Source organism: Grus americana, chromosome 2, assembly GCF_028858705.1.
Source record: "Grus americana isolate bGruAme1 chromosome 2, bGruAme1.mat, whole genome shotgun sequence".
In the NCBI taxonomy this organism is placed as follows: Eukaryota; Metazoa; Chordata; class Aves; order Gruiformes; family Gruidae; genus Grus; species Grus americana.
Genome location: NC_072853.1, coordinates 164,254,267 through 164,274,963, shown reverse-complemented (window position 1 = coordinate 164,274,963; position 20,697 = coordinate 164,254,267). Strand labels below are relative to the sequence as shown.

General features: G+C 40.9%; 1 protein-coding gene across 4 annotated transcripts in view; it reads left to right on the top strand.

Annotated features, from left to right (window-relative positions):
• Window positions 1-20,697, top strand: part of CRHR2 (corticotropin releasing hormone receptor 2) — a 159,554-nt gene that overhangs the window by 114,731 nt on the left and 24,126 nt on the right. For all 4 annotated transcript variants that reach the window (XM_054817735.1, XM_054817734.1, XM_054817737.1 and 1 more), the window contains 2 exons: window positions 1,496-1,556; window positions 8,603-8,675. In XM_054817735.1, the coding sequence (XP_054673710.1) occupies window positions 1,496-1,556; window positions 8,603-8,675 (134 nt within the window). The remainder of the gene's footprint in view (window positions 1-1,495; window positions 1,557-8,602; window positions 8,676-20,697) is intronic.

The following is a 20,697-nucleotide window of genomic DNA, read 5'->3' as shown; positions in this document are numbered from 1 at the left end:
GAAGACAACACAATCACTTGCAAGGCACAAGAGCCACCAGCGGTGGTGGGGCAGGAGATCAGAGCTGGACTGTACTTCTTGCTGAGGTTAAAGATGACCACTTAGCAATTCAGTCCCATCCTTACTGTGTTGTGATTCCCTTTCCATGCCGCTTCATCTCTTTAAAGCCTTCGTTTCCCACAGAAGAGGCAACAAATGGGAGGGTAAAAGGCAGTGTTAGATACAAGGCCATGATGACTCCTACACGAGGGTTTAAGTCATGTTGCATCCAGTGGGAAAGAAGCAGATACTAGTGAGGGTTACTGAATCTGGGCCTCCAGCCATGCATTTGCCTTAGAGTAGCATTGATTTCAGAGGGACATGAACCTGGAGGTTGGAATGATGGACAGAGCTGGAGAGGCTTGTCTTGTTGTTTGGTTTTGCCTGAGTTGACAGGTTAAAAGTAAAGGGGAAATGGAGAGGGGAAACTCTCTTCTCCAATCTTGACATCAGTCCAGTCTTTGCCCGGGGAATGCGTGGGTGAAAAAGTTCCTGTTTTCGTCAGGAGATGTGTGTCAAAAGGCCAGCTCCACTTACTCTTCCTCACTTCCAGTTTCCTCCTCCAGCAAATCCCCTTCAAACCAGCTGGACCCTGAAGGTCTAACACAAAACAAGCACAAGGGCAAGGCTCTGGACATGAGACTGGTGTAACAATAGAATTGGAAAGCAGAGATATGGCACTGCTGGGACATGAAGTGCATAAATGCACCTCATCTACTTCACTGAGGTTGCACACCCAAGGAACACTACCGTAGCACTTCCTGGCCACAACTGAGAAAGCAAGCCCTGTGAAGCAAATGCATGGCCTTGATAAGAACTCATGTGCACACATAGACCACATTGCACATCATAGGGAGTAGAATGATACATATAAAGTTAAGAGTATCTGGATCCTTTCGAAAGGGCAAAAAATGAATGAATGCTGATATTGCAAGATATCAGGAGATTCTTTCTCATAATCCTGTTTCATAGGGAAGACTCAACTCAAAAAAATGTTGTAAATTTTGAAAATGGGCTTCATCCAAAGATCCCAATAAGTTTACAAGCTTCTTGCAGCCTGGGAAATAAAAATCTAAACATCCACCTCCCAAGTACTGTCTTTAAGATTTTGCATCATCAACTGCAGGGAAATGAAAAGGGACCAAAATTCCCTTTAAGTCAGCCAAAATTGTTCTGATCACTTATATAGAAATATAGGTATACACATGCATTTGTTAATAATTTTATTAACTTTTCTTACTTGTACTAGAGTTTTCTTTTGCTGAGATGATCTTTTTTATTTATACATGAAGACATCTTAGCAATTGTGATGTCTCAAGGATACCAAGATAGGACCACTTGTATTTAGAGTCTTCCAGTTCATTAAAGAAAACTTTTATCACACAAATCTGAATCTACTTTGGTATAAGCCATACGTACATGGGTGTGATTAACTCCTGATTTTTTGCTCCTACAGGTATTCCTTGCCCAATCATCATTGCCTGGGCCATTGGCAAGCTATATTATGAAAATGAACAGTAAGTGATGTTAGCATTTGTGCTTATGTGGCTCTCTAAATAAATTAAGAAATGCCTACAGGCTGAACTGGTAATTTAGAAATGAGGCTGATTGATAGGAAAGAGGAAAGGTCACCTCCATCCAAATCCAGATCATCTCAAATTTCAAAGCACTACTTGAGTCAGCTCCTGAAAATAACATTCCCAAATATCCTTGTCCAACCCTGAAGCTCTCATTTGATAGCTTTATACATGATTTACAGGCAGGGTAATCTCCTTCAATGGGAGTTTTGCTCGAGTAAGACCTTGGTGAAACCTACAGTTGAGTGCTAAAGGATTTAGCGTTCTGGGTGTGCAGAATTCAGTTGACAGTCTGTCAAGAATAGTCTTATAGCTGAAATTTTTGCATTTCTATTTCTGGCTTTTCCCATTGGAAGCAGTTAATACATGAAATTGAAAAATATGGGAGACAGAGGCATTTATGTTTGGGGAAATTTTCCCCAAAACATCAATACTGCTCAGAAATAGCTCAGCTTGTACTTTTCAACTAGTGTTTGGATCAATGTCTATTGTCTATTACAGCTCCCTTCCCTAACCTTAAAAAAAATTCTTTTCTCCATGAATCTCTTTTTCATATGACCATGCTGTTTGTCTGTCTGTAGTGCATCTGATTAAATGTGTCTACCTTATAGGTGTCTGCATCTGCAGTAATCTGTGGTCTTTTATGATCAATGGTGATCAGTCAAAACATTAAGTGCAGTCTGGGGTGCATTTCATCTCATCCGGAAGGAAATGTCCAAAGTAGGATGGATGAGTTAGACTTACATACACTATTTCTCCTGACTGTAGGGGAGATGGATAGGATGACTGGCTGAGGTTTGGGCATCCATGCGGTAGGCATGGGAGGAATTCTGTTACGCACTACTAAGTTCCTCTTCTCTGCTCCTCACAGACATTTGACCCCTTGACCAATCTCTCTTCTATAGCTTTAATGGTGACTTTGAAGGTGATAATCTAAGTCCCAGGAGTTACACATATTGGCAATAAGACAGACACCCTTTCACTGAGGAAGAAGTTTTGTGTGATTCCATCCCAGCCTACAGTAATCGTACAGGAGAATTCATACTGTAGTCTCAAAATGACAAGAAAAACTTCAGTTGGAACCTGTTCCTTGGGTGTCCAAGTCAATCAGCCCTGGGAGATAACCTCAGATCTCCAGATTTCCCTGATTTCTGTGCTCACAGACCTTCTTGTTTCTGGATGGGTAAAGGACCACAACATTCTGGCTCTACTTCATGGTCAGGTTCCTTGTAGTTTTTGCCTTGCACAAGCAAGGGCAGCATGGCAGCTGTCTCATTGTGCTGAAGTAGAACTTTCAGCTCTAGAACTGAAGGAACTATTCAGCTTAAACAGCACAAAAAAAAATAACCAAAACTTGTGTCTTGAAACCTGGAGAGGCAAAATGCCACGTGCTTTAATAATGCTGATGCACATTAAACATTCCTGTTGTGAGTTCAACACTAAGGTTTGGACACCTCATTTTGGAAGACTGCTCATCACTCCCAAAAGAAATAATGGAAAGTAGGACCCCTGACAGAAACATGCCACAGCATCTGTGATCACACTGCACGCAAGGTGGCTAGATGGAGAAACCACTGCATCTTCTGTACTTGTGCCACCTTTCACCACCACTGGGTAACTGCAAAATGAACGTGAAAGAATCTCCCCTTGATGTATTGTAGATATGAAGAAAGACACAATATGTTTATATAGGTATGTGTGCTACCTGTTACCAGCAAAGGTGTAACTGCCCCAGATCCTGCACAAGAGAAAGGGGGATAGAAAATGCAGTCAGAAGGGCAAGAAAGAGAAAGTGATCCTATTTGGTATGCAGAATATCCAGGCTGTTCCTGTTGAGTCTGTAGGCTCAAGCTCTCTGCCTTGGGTGGATTATCAAAAGGAGCTTGTGCTTTTAAATCCATGGCATGGACATGGCTGTACACTCTAACTCATGTACATCATTTGCCTGACATGCTCAGTGAGAAGGGAGAGGACAGGTTACTCTTGGTAGACCCAGCCAATTAAACCTAATGTCTTGGGATGTTGTCACCTTTCTGTCCTTAATGCTGGTGATTGCCTTGGAGTGAAACATTCACACATCCTCGCTGCACATCATAGCTACTCCAAATGCATTGAGAACGTCCTCGTGGTTTCTGCCCACCGTAGTGTGAGATGTAATGGCCTGGAGCCTCAGTGTTTGCTCACTTACTGTCAGTGGTAGGGCCAAGATTCACATACTTTACTCTACTTGAGAAATGAAGACTGGATGATTTAATAGTGCCATTCCTTTGACCTAGGACATGCACCGAGGCAGACAGGCACAGCTCTTGTAAATGAAGAGTTGATAAGGACATTAAGCTGTAAGGCAAAGGCTATTAAATGAAATCTGGTTTTCACATTTGTAGTAATGTCATATAGAGGGGAGACTCAGTGAAGTAAATGAACTGAAGCAAAACAAGAGGTGAATAACTCGCTGAGGGCCTGTCAGTCATCATAAATATTCAGTCACCTTCTCAAGCATTAAGGCATGTGATACTTCAGATAGCCCCTGCTGACTAGCTCCCGGCCTGAGGAAAGGAGCAGATTCTGCTAAACAGCCACATCGAAGCCAATGCAGGAATTCATCTATGCATACATGTGTGTGAGATGTGCACGTGTCGGTATTTAACTTGCTTAAGGTCTGTTTTCCTCTCCAGTCCATCAGCCACTGGGACAGTTTGGACTAAACTTTGTGGCATTTACAGGATACTTTCTCTGTGCTAACATAATATAGAAATCATGCCTTTAATTTGAATTCTGTAAGTGTGTGCAAATATAGACAAATATAGAGAAAACTAATCCCTGGCTTAGAGAAATAATTGCTGTCAGGATACTGGAGCATCTCTCATGCAAGGAGAGGCTGAGAGAGTTCAGAGTGTTTAGACTGGAGAGAAGGCGGCTCAGGGGGATCTTATCAATGTTTATAAAGATCTTATAGGAGGGCGTGAAGAAGGTGGAGCCAGACACTTCTCAGTGGTGCCCAGCGACAAGTGGCAGTGGCACAAACTGAAACACATGAAATTCCATCTGAACATCAGAAAACAACTTTTTACTGTCAGGGTGGTAGAACACTGGAAGAGGTTGCCCGGGGAAATTGTGGAATCTTCATCCTTGGAGCTACTCAAAAGCCAACCGGGCACAGCTCTGAGCAATCTGTTTCACATGACTCTGCTTGGAGCAGGAGGGTGGACTAGACAATCTCCAGAGGTCCCTGCCAACCTCAGCTGTTCTGTCAAAACAGGCTGCTCTCCCCAGTCAGCCTAGCCGTTATGCTCCAGTTATCTTGACTGCTGGGGAAACCATGCGTTATTCCCCCGTGAGGTCAGACCTAGCAAACTGGGCACATGCAAAAACCCTGTACTGTCCTGCAGCTTCCAAGACTGTTTGGATATCCCAGTGGACAGCTCAAAATTCAGAATAAAATGGGGAACTTCTCTTCTTCATCTGACTATGCATTTGAACTGTAACTGAAGTTGTTCGGAGGTTGAACTGGGGTTCAATTTGTGTAGCTCATAATAGGTTAAAAGCTCAGAGTAGCACACAGAAAGAATGTTAAGAAAATGCTTCAACCAGCTTCGTAATCTTTTCACTTTTGTTCTTACTAGAGAGCATGTTCTGCATATTGAGGCAAATATAATTGGTACTGTGGCAAATAACCTGTCTGGGGTTTAGCGGTTCTTTAGCAAAATCTGATAACTCTGAAAAAAATACTGTTAACTCTCAATAAAAAAACCACACAAATGATTAAGAATTATGATAGTAATTTCACTGATGGACATTTGGTAAGGGGAAGAACATTAGTGAGATCTAATTAACAAGAATGATAAAACCGGTGGTGGTTTTTGTTATATAAAGAACTGTCGGAGAACCATGAATAGTATTAATTAGTGCTGTTCAATAGAAGTATGTTTACATATCTGAGTCTAATCAGAACTGTCTTCGTAAATTGTCCCCTTCAATATTCAGGGAGTGTTTGTTTATTCTTTCGGAGGTAAAAAAAAAAAGAAAATGGCTTTTATTTCACACAGATGGAATTAAAATTCTGATGCATCAAGTAATTTTCAGTGGTTTAGGTTTCTCTTTTTGGTTTTAAAGAAATGTGCAGTGCTGATTTTATTGCAGAAATAATGGCTTATGTTGGATTTAAAGTAAGAGTTAAGATGACAAGCAGAAAAGTTTGCAATAGTTCAGCTAAAGTTCCAGTTTGAACAGTTAGACTGTAAATATGAAATACAGCTAATCAAATGCAGATCTATGTAGTGTCACTGGCATATCTGTCCTCTCACCCTTACTTGCCTGATTTAACGGGTATATTAGAAATGTTTAGATTACAATGTAACAGAACTGTTTTATAGCCTAAGGAGATCAACACCATCCTAGAAAAGCTGGTGGGTTTTTTTTTGGTTGGGTTTGGTTTTTTTTTTTCTGCACTAACTCCTGGAGCATCAAGCTCCCATGGAGATGCCCGTGTTGTAGAAGTCTACCTTTGGCCATCACCTTGTTCCCTCAAATTGTGTGACAGTGTGTGTATACACGTGATGCTTCACTCAATGCAACCTTGGGCTAATCCTGTGCTTCAGATAATAAATGCCAGCATTTTGCTTTTCAGTATAGTCTTACAGTTAAGCAATATTTAAATTCCAAAGAGCAATGAGCAGCCTTTACCCTGGAACCTCATTTGTGCTCTACCAGCTCTGTTCCAAATTCTCTACTGACTTTTTCTAGCCCATTAAGTTCTGCCACATGCCTCAGCCCTTTTCTTATTAGTCCCTGTGCTAGATTCCTCTGCTAGAACAGCCAGCGTCCTAGAAACTCCTAATAGCTCTTGGTTCTCGGAGTTTCAGGCAATATGTAATAGTTCTTTCAAAATCCCTTTCAAAAATTCTGTCAAATGTAAGTCTTGCAAGTTCTGGAGAGTTGTATTTCCTGCCTTGGCCTATCTTGCAATTCATATTTCTTCATATCTTTATATTTCCGTAACAAAAACAAAAAACAAAACAAAACAAAAAAAAACCCAACCCACCAACTAAACAAAAACCTGGTTTCCTTCATTTAAGGCTGCCTGGGGGATTCTTTTTGGATGATAACTTGGCTGCAGGAAGCACCTTATTCCAAGTCTTGCTCTCATCATCAAATTTTGGAAGAGTAGTTGCAAAATTATCAATTTACACTCATTTGCAGTCAGTGCACCAGGGAATAACAGACATGTTTAATATTTATAAAATATTCAAAGCTCTCTCATTTTTCTGGAACTTAAAAGATGTAAAAATTCAATCAAGAAAAGGCAAACAATTGTGTAATACCGAATTGTGTTCCTAGATATCTGCTGCATATCTCAATATTTCTGTACAGTCAGTTCAGTAAGAACATTTTGCAATAGCAAACAGCTCCTTCTGTTTTAGCAAGCAACACATTTTGGAGAAAGGCTTTGGGGGCATTATGTGATTCCAAATAATTCCATCTGAGCCATAGCTTTCCTTATCTCAACTTATTTGCCTTGCACTCATGAGGTTGTGTCTTACAGACTGCAACCTCTTTGAGGCAACAAGTGTTATTTCTTGAATGCTTGTAAAAGTGCAAATCTGCACCTGTCTCCATAGCCTCCTTGGCTCATGAATTGCCCTTGTTCTCAAGTCTTCAGTGGCACTAAGCTTATCTTTTGTCACAAGGTGAACACAGGGAAGACGTGTTTTGTTCTGTTGACTTTTTACATGGTAACAACAAAGGGGAAGAAAAACCTCTCAGACCTTTGAACTCCAAAATTTACTTCCTAAGCTATCTGGAGCTCCAATGACCTAAACCTTTAAGGCATTATGACAGCAAAGTTGCCTCTGCTTGATGGAACCAGGATCCAGACCATGTGGCTGTATCTGTAAGATTAAATTAGCTGATCCTGGAATCGTTCCTGGGGCTGGAGTCCAAATAGCGTGGAGTAGGTCACATCCATATTATTAAACCCTCTTGGCCTCCAAATCAGGGTAGCTGCAGTTTGTAGACTATTGGGAATGTCCTCTGGCTCATGCTAGCTCCAGATTTGTTCCCCAGAAAGAGTTTGGGAGTTAGCTGTTGTTTGGCCTGGGCCAAAACTGCAACAAGGAAAATATAATGGTGTAAATGATCGAGTCTAGGCCTAAGCCCAGTTTCTTATTCATTTACTGACATAAATATAACTGATTTATTAGTTAAGAGAATGAAGTGAACGTCAGTATGGGTCACTGTGAAATCACAGGCTTAGTCTGTTGTACAACACAGTAGGGAGAAAAACGCTTGTAAGTAGTGGAAGTGAAAGTCAAACCAGCACTCAGTCACACATGACACATCCAGGCTCTCTGCTAGTTTGACGCCCTTCAGTTTACCCGTGACTTCATTTAATCTAAGTTGATTTCCTTTTGGTGATGTTGGGTCAGGTATGTGCTAGCTTCAGATGACGTCTTTGAACTGTGTGCTGGATTTGGTGGTCACCAGCTTGGTTCAAAGCCAATGGGATGAACTCCTTCTTCATCCAGTACCTTCTTTAGACAGCATTTACACACAGCTTGAGAGGTATTTGCTGTAAGTAACAACCCTTACTTTATGGAATTGAAGTGTCGCTGAACACTGCAATACATAACAGATTTTTTTCCTTACAAAGAATATTTCTTTCATCCCTTTTTCACACCCAGCAGGACACATCTACTGCACCCTCCTTATAGCAGGTTCTCACATTTCTTGGAAATATTTACATGGGCAATAGCCAAAAACACAGTGGGAACATGAATGGTCTAATGGTAGGGGAAAATGGGGCTTAGATTTGTGTCCAAGCAAAAAGTGGCTTTGTAGCAGAAAACTCAGTCACTCGCTGATTATGTACATGATTAAACAACTCGGGGAATAAGGGAGCATCTCTCTATGGTGTCCTTGATATTAAAATCTAAAAGAAGTGCATTCTCCTTTATGAATTATGTTCTTATTTGTTTTGTTTCTTACAGATGCTGGTTTGGAAAAGAGCCAGGGAAATATATCGACTACATATATCAAGGGCCAGTGATTCTTGTTCTTCTGGTAAGCATGTATGTGGGTGGAAGGACATTGCCATCTCCCATTGAGGGATAATTTGATAGGCATCTGTGATGTTCCACATCTACTTTTATGTGAAATAAAACACAAACAAGGTCAAACGTCTTCAGCTGCTCTCTGAAGTTGCCACAGTCGCTAACACTGCAAGTCAGAATTGCAGTGATCTGGTTTTGGCTGTTTCCTTGACCTTAGGCCATTCTCTCCTCCCTCCGTAATGCAGTTTGCCTTCCTTTGTACAATGTTTTGAGATGCAAGAAGGAAAAATGTTCAGAAACAAGAGGTACCGTACAATACCTTCTCATCCACTTGAGGCTCTTGAGAACTAGGGCAATTCCATTATGCACACATGGTAAGGAATTGCATCTCCTTGTGCAGTCATCTACATCATCTTCAGCTCCATCATTTTTGTGTATTTGTTTGTTAGCTTTCTTGCTGTTAAGTTTCCTTTTCAGTGCCTCCTGCAGTTAACAGGCTGTTTATCTGTTTACCCAACACTCTGTCCTCTGTGCCAATGAACAGTAGGCAGAGGAAGGAGGAAGCTCATTCATAAACCATTTTGAACTTTCAACTAAAATGCACTGATGCTTTCCCAGAAAATGCTGGGTGTGGATGGAAAAGATCAATGCTTTTAGAAAGGACGATGCTGAAAACCGCGATTCTACTCTTCCACTCCTTTGCAGTAAAAGCCACCTAGGAAGAAGGAAGATGTCCTAACGAGAATTCACAGGGCTCAGTGGGGTCCCCTCTCTTAGGGAACCAAGACTCAGTATAACTGTCCCTTATGCCACTCCAGCATCCTTGGAGAAGGTGCAAAAAGCTCCAGAATAGGCAGCTGCTGACAGCTTTTTCAAGGCTAAGCAGTCTTGCGCTCTCACCTTGTCAGTGCTGTGCCTTTCATATGATTCAGCATGAAAAAAGCTGCTCTGTTGCCTAGGAAGCCAGCTACTAACCTGACTGTTTCCTAACCTGAAATCACGAGCGTTAATTTCTGTGTTAATTCTTAAGATGCAGCAAACAGATCATATTGTTCACAGCTGAAAAGAGAAAAAAATGTAGTAGGAGTCTGGTTTTATGTAAAAATTCTTTTCTTTCTCTTCTAAGGAGAGAAATACAATGGTGTGATACACACAGTATAATTGTGTGTCACCAAGGGAGCCATCCCAGAAACACAAACAGCCTCACAGTAAATAGACTCACTGATACAGAGACATAGAAACTAACTGTCATGGTTTAACCCAGCCAGCGGCTACAACACCACCAGTGGGATGGGGGAGAGAATTGAAAAAGGAAAAAAAAGTAAAACTCATGGATTTAGATAAAGATAGTTTAATAGGACAGAAAAGGAAGATGATGATGATGAAAATAATAATAATAATAATAATAGCATATACAAAACAAGTGATGAACAGCACAATTTCTCACCACCCACAGCTGAAACTCAGCTAGTTCCCGAGCTGCCCCACCTCCCAGCTTACCCCCCAGTTATATACAGAGCATGATGTCATATGGTATGGAATATCCCTTTGGCCAGTTTGGGTCAGCTGTGCTGGCCATGTCCCCTCCCAGCTTCTTGGACACCCCCCACCTTTCTTGTTAGCAAGGCAGTATGAGAAGCTGAAAAGTCCCTGACTTCTTGGCAACAACTAAAAACATCAGTGTGTGATCAACATTATTCTCATCCTAAATCCAAAACACAGCACTGTACCAGCTGCTAGGAAGAAAATTAACTCTGTCCCTGCTGAAACCAAGAGACTAACTCACGAACAAACCCTATTTAGACAACACAAAGTAGCAGGTTTGCAATACTCAGAGCATTTAGTTTTCATATCATTGCCTAGAAGTCTGTGAATCTGTGAATCTGCCATAACCCCTGTAGTCAACAAGATCTGAAAAAATCATTGGATAGTATCTCTGGCAAATGCCATAGGTAGCTGAGTCATGAAAAGAGCTTTGTTCTCCTCAGATCAGCACTTTCTATTTAAAGACCCAAAGAGGCACAGAAAATGGAGGTGCAGTTGCAGGCTTCCTCTTTATATACAGGTCATTATATCTGCTTCTAATTTAGAGCAGCCTTAAGACCCCTCTAAACTGAGCCAGTAACTATACTGACCTGAACTGATACTGTGTATTGAACCTTTCTACATCATCCTGCGCTTGGGCTCTAATTAAACACTAATGAGATAACAGCAGTAATTACACTGTGGGATGAACAGAGAGCCTTGGCTGGAACTCAAGAAAAAAAGGAGAGTTTATGATCTTTGTAAGAAGGGGCAGGCAACTCATGAGGACTACAAGGATGTTGTGAGGTTATACAGGGAGAAAATTAGAAGGGTCAAAGCCCAACTAGAACTTAATCTTCATAAGTGATCTGGATGATGGGATCAAGTGCACCCTGATGAAGTTTGTGGATGATACCAAACTGAGTGGGGAAGTGGACACTTTGGAAGGGAGATCCACCCTGCAGGAAGACCTGGATAGGCTGGAAGAGTAGGCTAACAAGAACCTTATGAAGTTCAAGAAGGACAAGAGTAAGGTCTAGCACCTAGGAAAACATAATCCAGGAGTGCAGCACAGCCTGGGACCTACCCAGCCCGAGAGCAGCTCTGTGGAAAGGGACCTGGGGGTCCTGGCAGACAACAAGCTCAGTATGAATGAACAGCGTGCTGCAGCGGCAAAACAAGCCAACAGGATGCTGAGTTGCATCAACGAGGGCATCACCAGCAGAGATAAAGAAGTCATTATCACACTCTACTCAGCACTTGTCAGGCCACACCTGGAATATTGCATTTAGTTTTGGTCCCCACCACACAAAAAAGATGTGGACAGGCTGAAGAGGGTCCAGAGAAGTGCCACAAAGATGATTAAAGCACTGGGAAGCCTGCCATGTGAGGAAAGGCTGAGAGAACAGGGTTTGTTCAGCCTAGAGAAAAGAAGGCTTAGGGGAGACCTCATCACCGTGTTCCAGGACTTAAAGGGTGGCTACAGAGAAGATGGAGACTCCCTTTTTACAAGGAGTCACACGGAAAAGACGAGGGGTAATGGGTACAAGTTACTCCTGGGGAGATTCCAATTGGATACAAGAGGAAAATTATTCACAATGAGAACAATCAGCCATTGAAATAATCTCCCCAGAGAAGTTGTGGATTCCCTGACATTGGACATTTTTAAGATTCAGCTGAACAGTGCTGGGCCATATTGTCTAGACCGTACTTTTGTCTAGACGGAGCTTTTGCCAAGAAAGGTTGGACCAGATTATCCTTGAGGTCCCTTCCAAACTGGTATTCTATGATTCTGTGATTTTATGATTAGTGTGGCTACTGCCGTAAAAGACAATAAACCTGCTTAGTGGATGAGGGAAAGGCTGTGCATGTTGTCTACCTGCACTTTAGTAAAACCTTTTACACCATTTTCCACAACATTCTCCTGGAGAAACTGGCTGCTCACAGCTTGGACGGGCATACAATTCACTGGGTAAAAAAAGTGGCTGAATGGCCGGGCCCAAAGAATTGTGGTGAATGGAGTGAAATCCAGTTGGCATCCAATCACAAGTGATGTTCCCCAGGGCTCAGTACTGGAGCCAGTTCTCTTTAATATCTTTATCAATGATCTGGACAAGGGGATCGAGTGTACCCTCAGTAAGTTTGCTGACGACACCAAGTTGGGTGGGAGTGTTGATCTGCTGGAGGGCAGGAAGGCTCTACACAGGGATCTGGACAGGCTGGATCGATGGGCCAAGGCCAACTGTATGAGGTTCAACAAGGCTCAGTGCCGGGTCCTGCACTTGGGTCACAACAACCCCAGGCAATGCTACAGGCTGGGGAAGAGTGGCTGGAAAGCTGCCTGGCGGAAAAGAACCTGGAGGTGTTAGGCAACAGCCGGCTGAATATGAGCCAGCAGTGTGCCCAGGTGGCCAAGAAGGCCAACAGCATCCTGGCTTGTATCAGAAACAGTGTGGCCAGCAGGACCAGGGCAGTGATCATCCCTCTGTACTCAGCACTGGTGAGGCCGCACCTCGAGTTCTATGTTCAGTTTTGGGCCCCTCACTACAAGAAGGACATTGAGGTGCTGGAGCATGTCCAGAGAAGGGCAACAGAGTGGTGAAGGGTCTGGAGCACAAGTCTGATGAGGAGCGGCTGAGGGACCTGGGGTTGTTTAGCCTGGAGAAGAGGAGGCTGAGAGGAGACCTGATCGCTCTCTACAACTACCTGAAAGGAGGTTGTAGCCAGGCGGGTGTTGGTCTCTTCTCCCAAGTAACAAGCGATAGGACAAGAGGAAATGGCCTCAAGCTGTGCCAGGGGAGGTTTAAATTGGATATTAGGAAACATTTCTTCACCAAAAGTGTTGTCAATCGTTGGAACAGGCTGCCCAGGGAAGTGGTTGAGTCTCCATCCCTGGAGGTATTTAAGAGATGTGTGGATGTGGTGCTTAGGGACATGGTTTAGTGGTGGACTTGGTAGTGTTAGGTTAACGGTTGGACTTAATGATCTTAAAGGTCTTTTCCAACCTAAACAATTCTGTGATTCTATGAAAAGCAGCTGATACAATTTAGAGAAGTCACATAAGGGCGAGCCATTCCTTCCCTTTCCTTATGGTTACTCCCATCAGAAAGCACTACGGGGTGAGGAAAGGAGGTCTCTGGAAATACAATCTAAAAGGCAAATCTGAAAACTCATTTTACAATACACTCCTGATTGCTAAAATGCGCCCCCCTTTTTTTTTTTTTAAACTGACAGTTGAGTCTTGTGTTTATCATTAAAATACACAACTCTATAGTGTGTTAAAGCAACTTGTCAGGCTCATTTTTTGATCCTTACATGAATAAAATAAAATCATATATAATGACTCAAACATCATTTATTATTATTGGAGTTGCTGACCTTTTCAAGGGTGCCGTGAGAAATGCTGGATTAAGAGCACTGAAGTTTGACGTCTGCCATGTACTCAGGGCTACACCGTCAAACATCACCCCCCCAGTATGTCTGTATGCCTCTGCCTTAACTAAGATAGGGACAAAATGCTGCTTTCCTCCTCCCTCCAGTGAACAATGATCACCAGGAATGGAAGACACAAAGATTTCAAAAATCGTACAACTCTGTGACCTCTTTCAGTCACAGCTTATGAGTTGGATTTGAACTAATACAGAATTGGAATGTTCAACCGAAGTTCATGTTTTGTGAGAGAACACACAGGATAGTTCAGTGAGAGACCTATCCCAGTGTACTGCTGGAAAGAGAGAGACACGTGAATGTAACTAGAAGAAATTAATGTTGTTTCCAAAAGAGGGCTCACACTAAAAGCTAAAAGTCTAAAAACACCATCAAGTTACAGTTCCTGTCCACATGTGAGCACTCGGCCTGCGGCAGTTAAAATTGGTTCCACTCACTTTAGTTAGTTAAGAGCCAAGTGCTCAGCGTACAGCTCAGCTGCGTTTGGTTGCCCGTTGGACAAAGGTAACGTCATCATGTGTTCAAGAGGCATCATTATACCAGCCACTGGCAATGCGATTCGAGTGCTCTTGTTGGTAAATATTCTTAGTTCCAGAGGGCTAAAACCTGCTTCTAAAGATGCTGAATCACTTTAAAAGATAGAATTTTGTCTGTCAAAAATTCTTTCCACTGTTTTTGATTTTTCATTTCCTTGCCTCTATGCATTGAACTGCTGCAGCACAAGGTAGTATAACACCAAGAAAGAGGTCATGCTGAAGTTCTGGGCTGGGAAGAGGACATTGACCAAAAATAAAGCCCTCTGATCATGATAGCAGTTGTCAAGGTCCATCCTTAAACTGTATTATTCTCTATTATATCTCAGGGTTCAAAAACTTTGAAAAATGCAGTAGATGATAGATAGATTTGTTTGATTGCTTTCCTACTTGTCCTTAGAAAAAAAATTGAACATTGACTTGGTCTGAAAACAGGGAAACAATTGCAGAGACAATTTCAGAGGCAAAAGAAATTGCGTATAAATGCTGATCCGGAATATTGGGTGAGATACCTGTATTTTTATTGACAAAAAATATGAGGGAGAAAATGTAGGTAATCATCCTTCTTTGTTTCATTCCTGAATGGATTTTGGCTTGAACATATCCCAGAATAGATCTAACCATCCAATACATTGGATGCTTCAAAATTCAATTTCTGATAGCACTAGAAAAATACACTGTTAGGTATTTTATCTTCAAATTATTTTTTTTTTTTAAATTCTTGTATCTTTCCTCAGAGTGGCATAACCAAGTTTTATTCATACATCCCTCTCTGAAAGTAAGAAGGGGCAAAGGGTTGGAAATACATGCCAGGGAACTGAGTTTCAGCCTGATTTTATTAAGAAAAATACATTTCTTATGTGCAGTTTTAAATGTAATCCCTGTCAAAAAACTGGTGAACCGTGAAAACACAAGATAAGAGGAGAAGCCTCAGAAAATAGGCACTGGAGGCAGTTAACTGAGCTGCTTTTTTTCTCAGTAACTACTGTGGTGAACTGACCCCACATACAAACTGCTCTGCAAGATTTCTCAGGGCTAAAATTGTATTAAATTTTCAGTTTTTCAAACAGGCAGATCAAATATTTAGGTTTTTTTCAAACCTTACATTCAGCCTTAATAGATTTTTTTTTTTTTCCCTTGGTGCTTGAGAATTGAACAGTTTTCTAACCTCTGCTTTTTGAGTCTCATTGAAAATAATTCACCACAATCAATTAACTGCTGGCAGAAGTGGGTATGTGAGCTGATAGGAAGACCTGGAGTTCACTTCTGTCTCTGTCTTCACCAGCTATTTACTTTTGAACAAGTTAGATTGCTGCTCTAGGTCTCAGTTTCCCCAGCTATAAAGCAAGCTTAATGATACTTCTCTTTTTTTTCTAAAATGCTTTGACATTCCTGGATGACAAGTGCTGTGGAAGAGTTAAGTGTCCTTAAGAAGACGGGCTTCTCCTTATTGCAATGTAGAATTTTGCTCGGGAGACAGCTGACACGTGTACTGAAGTGGTCTTTAGGATATGCTAATCAGTAACGACGTAGCATTTTTATGGTGGCAATATCAAAGCTTGCCCCAGTACTCAAGGTGTGACCACATAAATGGATTTTTATAGCGGCATCCTGTTCTCTTATTTTACTTTCTTTTTCAGTAATTCCAAGCATTTTTCTGTTTCCTTTCTTGAGTGCCACTGGGAACTGAGATGAAGTTTTCAGGGAGCTAGCTAGTGTAATTCCAACATTTATTTTGTGAATGAAAATACCCAGAGCTCATAACTCTTCATGTAAATTTAAGATTGCTTTACTTCCCCATTGTGTTACCTTTATATCATGTGATTTCATGTGCCGTGTTATTGCCTGGTCACTTTTAGTATTGTGAGTCCCTGTACAGCTCTTTGCAATCAGCTTTTGGTTTTGCTATCCTGAGTAGCTTAGTGTTACTAAAAATCTGTCAGCGTGCTCTTCATTCCCTTTTACAGATCACTAAGGTCTGCGTAAAACAGCACAGATCTACTGGTAGCCTCTCTCCGTTGAGAAAACAGACTATATATATATATATATATTTATATATATATATCTTCCTATCCTTTCTTTCTTGTATTTCTATGTAAAATGCTCTTCCCGCCAAACTTCTAACAGCAAAATTTCTATAGGAGCCTTAGGAGAAAAAAATTTTAATTCCTTTCAGAAACCTGACTACACTGTCAGCTGTATCTCCCTTGTCCCCATGCTGACTCTTTCAGAGGACTTCACAAATGATGTAATTCTTCCCCTTTACACCTTATTTCTACAAACGCTCTTCTTTACAGTGCTTGCAAAGAATTTGTCCTGCTCCACCTCAGCTTTAGGTTATGGGATATAGCAATAACTAGACGATCTTTGAGGTCCCTTCCAACCCAAACCATTCTATGATTCTATGAATATCTTATATAGCAATTATTGGCTGATGTTCTGGAAGACCATGTCATGGAGAAAGTTTCAGTAAATATCTGAGTTTATTTTTTTCAAAACCAAGACTGTGGAAAGATATGGTGGTTTTTATAAGTATGTCACAGAGGAGAGTGAGGGTACTTAAGTTTATTAGTATTATTGACCAAAAGGAAATTGTCATGTGACCATTAATTTACTATATCGAAGCTAAATTAACAAGACTTCTAGCATTCCTAGAAGCAGCCTTCATTAGCTGTCTTCCAATAGAAGTAAAGAAATAGTACCAACTTATTTAATATTGCCCATTTGTGCAAAGGATGTTTCAATACAACTGTTTACAATAGCTATAGGACTTGACTCGATAATTCTTCCTGTCCCATGTCCCAGTTTAGCAGTGTAATGATACTGTACTGTGTACGCACTTTTTTTTTCTTGAAATGTGCTGCGCTCTGCTTTTGCATGATTATCCTAACACCACATAGGCATTTACACTTCTGAAGAGTGGAGCTGTCTTTCTGCCACCCTGTTACTTACATCTTTTTCAAATTTGTCTTTAAAACTATTGCAGACAGGGGAAATAGGTTTATTAAGCAACTTAACCAGCATTTATGGAATGCAGTCCTTTCTGATATCTTCTAATAGATAAACTTTTGTAGTGCATCTTAATCTTGATCTTCACTTCCTTTTACTTGACTCTAATGTTCCACTCAAAATGTTGCAGTCCACATTACTAAAGTTCCTTTCTTTTGATGTTCCAAAAAAGTCATAAAGGTTTGTTCACTTGCCATTTTATATATAGAAGCATTGCACCTATGTATGTATCTGTAAGCATTTATTTTTATTTTTTTTCTGAAAAGCATTCCCTAGTCCTGTGCAAGCATCTTCCTTGCTGATATAACTGCTTCTTTGAATATTTTAGTTTCTGCTGACCCTCTTCACATTTATGCTTCCACTTCTGCATTGTTCTGTTCAGAGACTGAGCATTTTTTTTATTATTATTGATATATCTTTTTCATTTTCCCTTCTTCTTCCTACCTGACTGGCTTATGTTTTTTCTCAACCACTAGACTGCTGATTAATTTAGGTTTTGTATTGATTTTTTAACATTTCTTTCTTGCTACAGATTCCTAGTTCTTCCACTGCTACCAAGGTTGTAGTTCATGACCTGCAAGCTGTTGACATCCCTGAGTTTTTCTTGCAAGACATTTATCATAATTTTCAGTATTTGCAAGCATGCTGTCATAGCTACACAGAGGATAAAGATAATATGATAATTTAATTAAAGTCCATCCAGAATTTATCTCCACTTCTGCCATCATTGCTATTACTGTCTTCCTGTTGTTTACATTTTGTAGCTGTGGAGTCAATAGTGTCAAACAAGGTGTCCACTACCATGTACACTTCTACACTGTCTCTTTCATTCTATCATTTCTAATTCTGTTTGCGAGATGTTCCACAGCCAATAAGAAACTCATATGACCAGCAGCAGTTGCCCAGAAAACTTTCTCCAAAAGTCATCCTGTCAAGTCTTACTCAGAATACTTTCCAGAAAAGAAATCAGATTTCATCAGTGAGCTGCTGGATGGTTCCTCTTTAGAGGAACACTGTCTCTTGAGTCTTCTCTTGTGGTTCTTATGGTCAACACATGGCAACTTGAACCTGCCCGGCCTGGGGAACTGCCAGGTGGACTATTCACAGCAGTATGCCCGTGTTTTAGGCTGTCATGTCTTGGTCATTTTCAATGTGCTGATGTGATGACTTGGTTGTTGAGGGGCTATCATTCCCTCCAGGCAAGAACCCTCTGTGTGCCATTGTTGGTTTTGCAAGGCTATGTGTTTACTGGTGTTGCAATATTCAGTGTGTTCCTGGCTTGTCAGGCGAAATAGTTGGGAGAGAAGCCCTCCTGAGTCACATGTGACTTAGAGACCCCATGGTAGATGGCTTGACTGGGGAATGACCTGCAGTGTGTTTCTTTAACAAAGCTTTTTGAATACAAGATGTTTCAGGAGAGACAGAAGGACCAGCACAGTAGTAAGAGGATCTCAGATGTGGTTATAAGATTGGAAAAGAGTCTGTGGACATGCTCATGCATGATGCAGGTCTCTAGTGAGAAAACAGTGTGATCCCAACTAGGACTGGAGTTGTGTTTGGATTTTGGTTTAGGTGACATTGTGAGCAACAGCAAGGATCTGCGTGCTGATGTGTAACACAGGCTTTAGGTAAGGAAGGTGTCTGTTCATTTACCACTCTCTCCCTTCCCCACCAAAACGCAGGTCTATCCCATACAATCTCCAGGATGCGTATGGCCCTGCTCTGCTTGCCTGAAGAGTTGGTCTTTCACTGCTGCTCTAGGAAGCCTCTTCCACAGTCTCCCTGATCATGACCATCCACCACATTGTGCCTCACTCTTCGTAATCACATCTCATTATTCCTCATCAGATAGCATTTTCCAGCATTTTTCTGGATGCCAAAAGGAGTCATTGTGGTGACCTTTGAAAGGAAAGCTTTTGTGATAAAAGGCCTTGTCCAAGAATCATGTCAGGACAGTATGATAGAACAATTAAAACGAGGCATTAATAAACTGGCAGACTATTCATTTGAGGTCAGGATGACAGTATATAATGCTCCAGCAACAATGACTCTTCTGATGCCAATTTGTGTTATTTAATCCTCCGGTGGATTTTGCTACATTGCATAAAAATGCGAAGTCTAAATAGAATAATACTTACATTTCCTGGGAGTGAAGAGGAGCAAACATTCTAGGAAGCACAGAAGTACAAGCTTTCTGTGAAACATAGCATAGAAAGCCCAGCAGAAATGAGCAAAATAAATGCTAGCTGCCATTAAACTCTCAAAAAAAGAAGGAAAAGAGCCTAATGACCTCCCATTTAAACTCCTGAGCTTAAGAAGAACTGCAAAAAAGCCTTCACAGTCAGCGTTCCCTCTTCTATGCATCTTGGAATATTTTGACTATTTCATCTCACTAAGGGAGATAAATTTCCTTTCAAAGGAGTTTGGGTTTTATGACAGAAAATTTTTATGATTGAAATTTTTCACTGAAAAGTTCCTTTTGGTTCATAAGATCTTCTGGGTTTGTATGATCAGATTATAATTGATCAGTGCCAAAACAGATGGTCCCAATGCTTTTTTGGATCACTGGCTTATAACTCCATTTTGGGGCTCTGAATTTTCATCTCCATTTAGAAATGGAAACACTAAACTTCCAAAGCCATGGCAAGATATGAAAACTAGTTCTTTCTCATCTGTAGTTGTAGAAGGTCTTATTCCAGCAATAAGGATCTTCTTAGTACATAATAAATAAAAGTAAGAGAATAAGAAATAAGCTCTTTTATTCTGTCTTCAAGACCTCAACTTTGGATTCATTTTACCTATCAGTAAATATCAAGGAAAAAAATCCTTAGTTCAATTTTCCATTATGAAGCAGAAAACATGGATAAACAGAAATGAATAAAAATACCAAGTGAGATTAAAGATAAATATAAAGGATGCACTGCCTGTCATCATTACTTCTCTTAAATGCCCATTCATCAGTCTCCATTTATGGAACCAATGTGTGGGTTTTGTTAGAGCCGTCCAGTTCTGAGAGAAATTAATTTGTTGACACACAGCTCCAATAATAACAAGAAAGTCCTTGACAAATAAATGTGTACTTTGCGAGATACAGTACAGAGGTTCTTTTCTAGGAAAACTCACTGTGCAGTAGTAAGATCTTTCTTCCTTTGAAATGCTACTATATATATAAGGAATAAACACCAGAGGCTTCATCTTCTTTGCTTGTAAATCAGAATCAATCCGCTAGTCACTGGAACCGTATGGATTCTCTCCAGCTGAGAAAATAGCTCCATTTTCATTTCAAAGACTTCAGGTTTTGCAGGCTATGTGCAGCAGCCTGTTGCCAGTTTGATTCCCAGATTGTGTCTTCTGTCCTGAACAAACTCAAGCTATCATCCTTATGAGCTGTGGTTCCAGGCCCCGTGTGGACAAATGGACAATAAAAATCCATCTGATTATGCAGTGACATTGATCTTCAGATTGATCTTTGAGTGCTACTAAAAAGTCCTAATGAGCCAAATGTCTTTCTGAAATGAA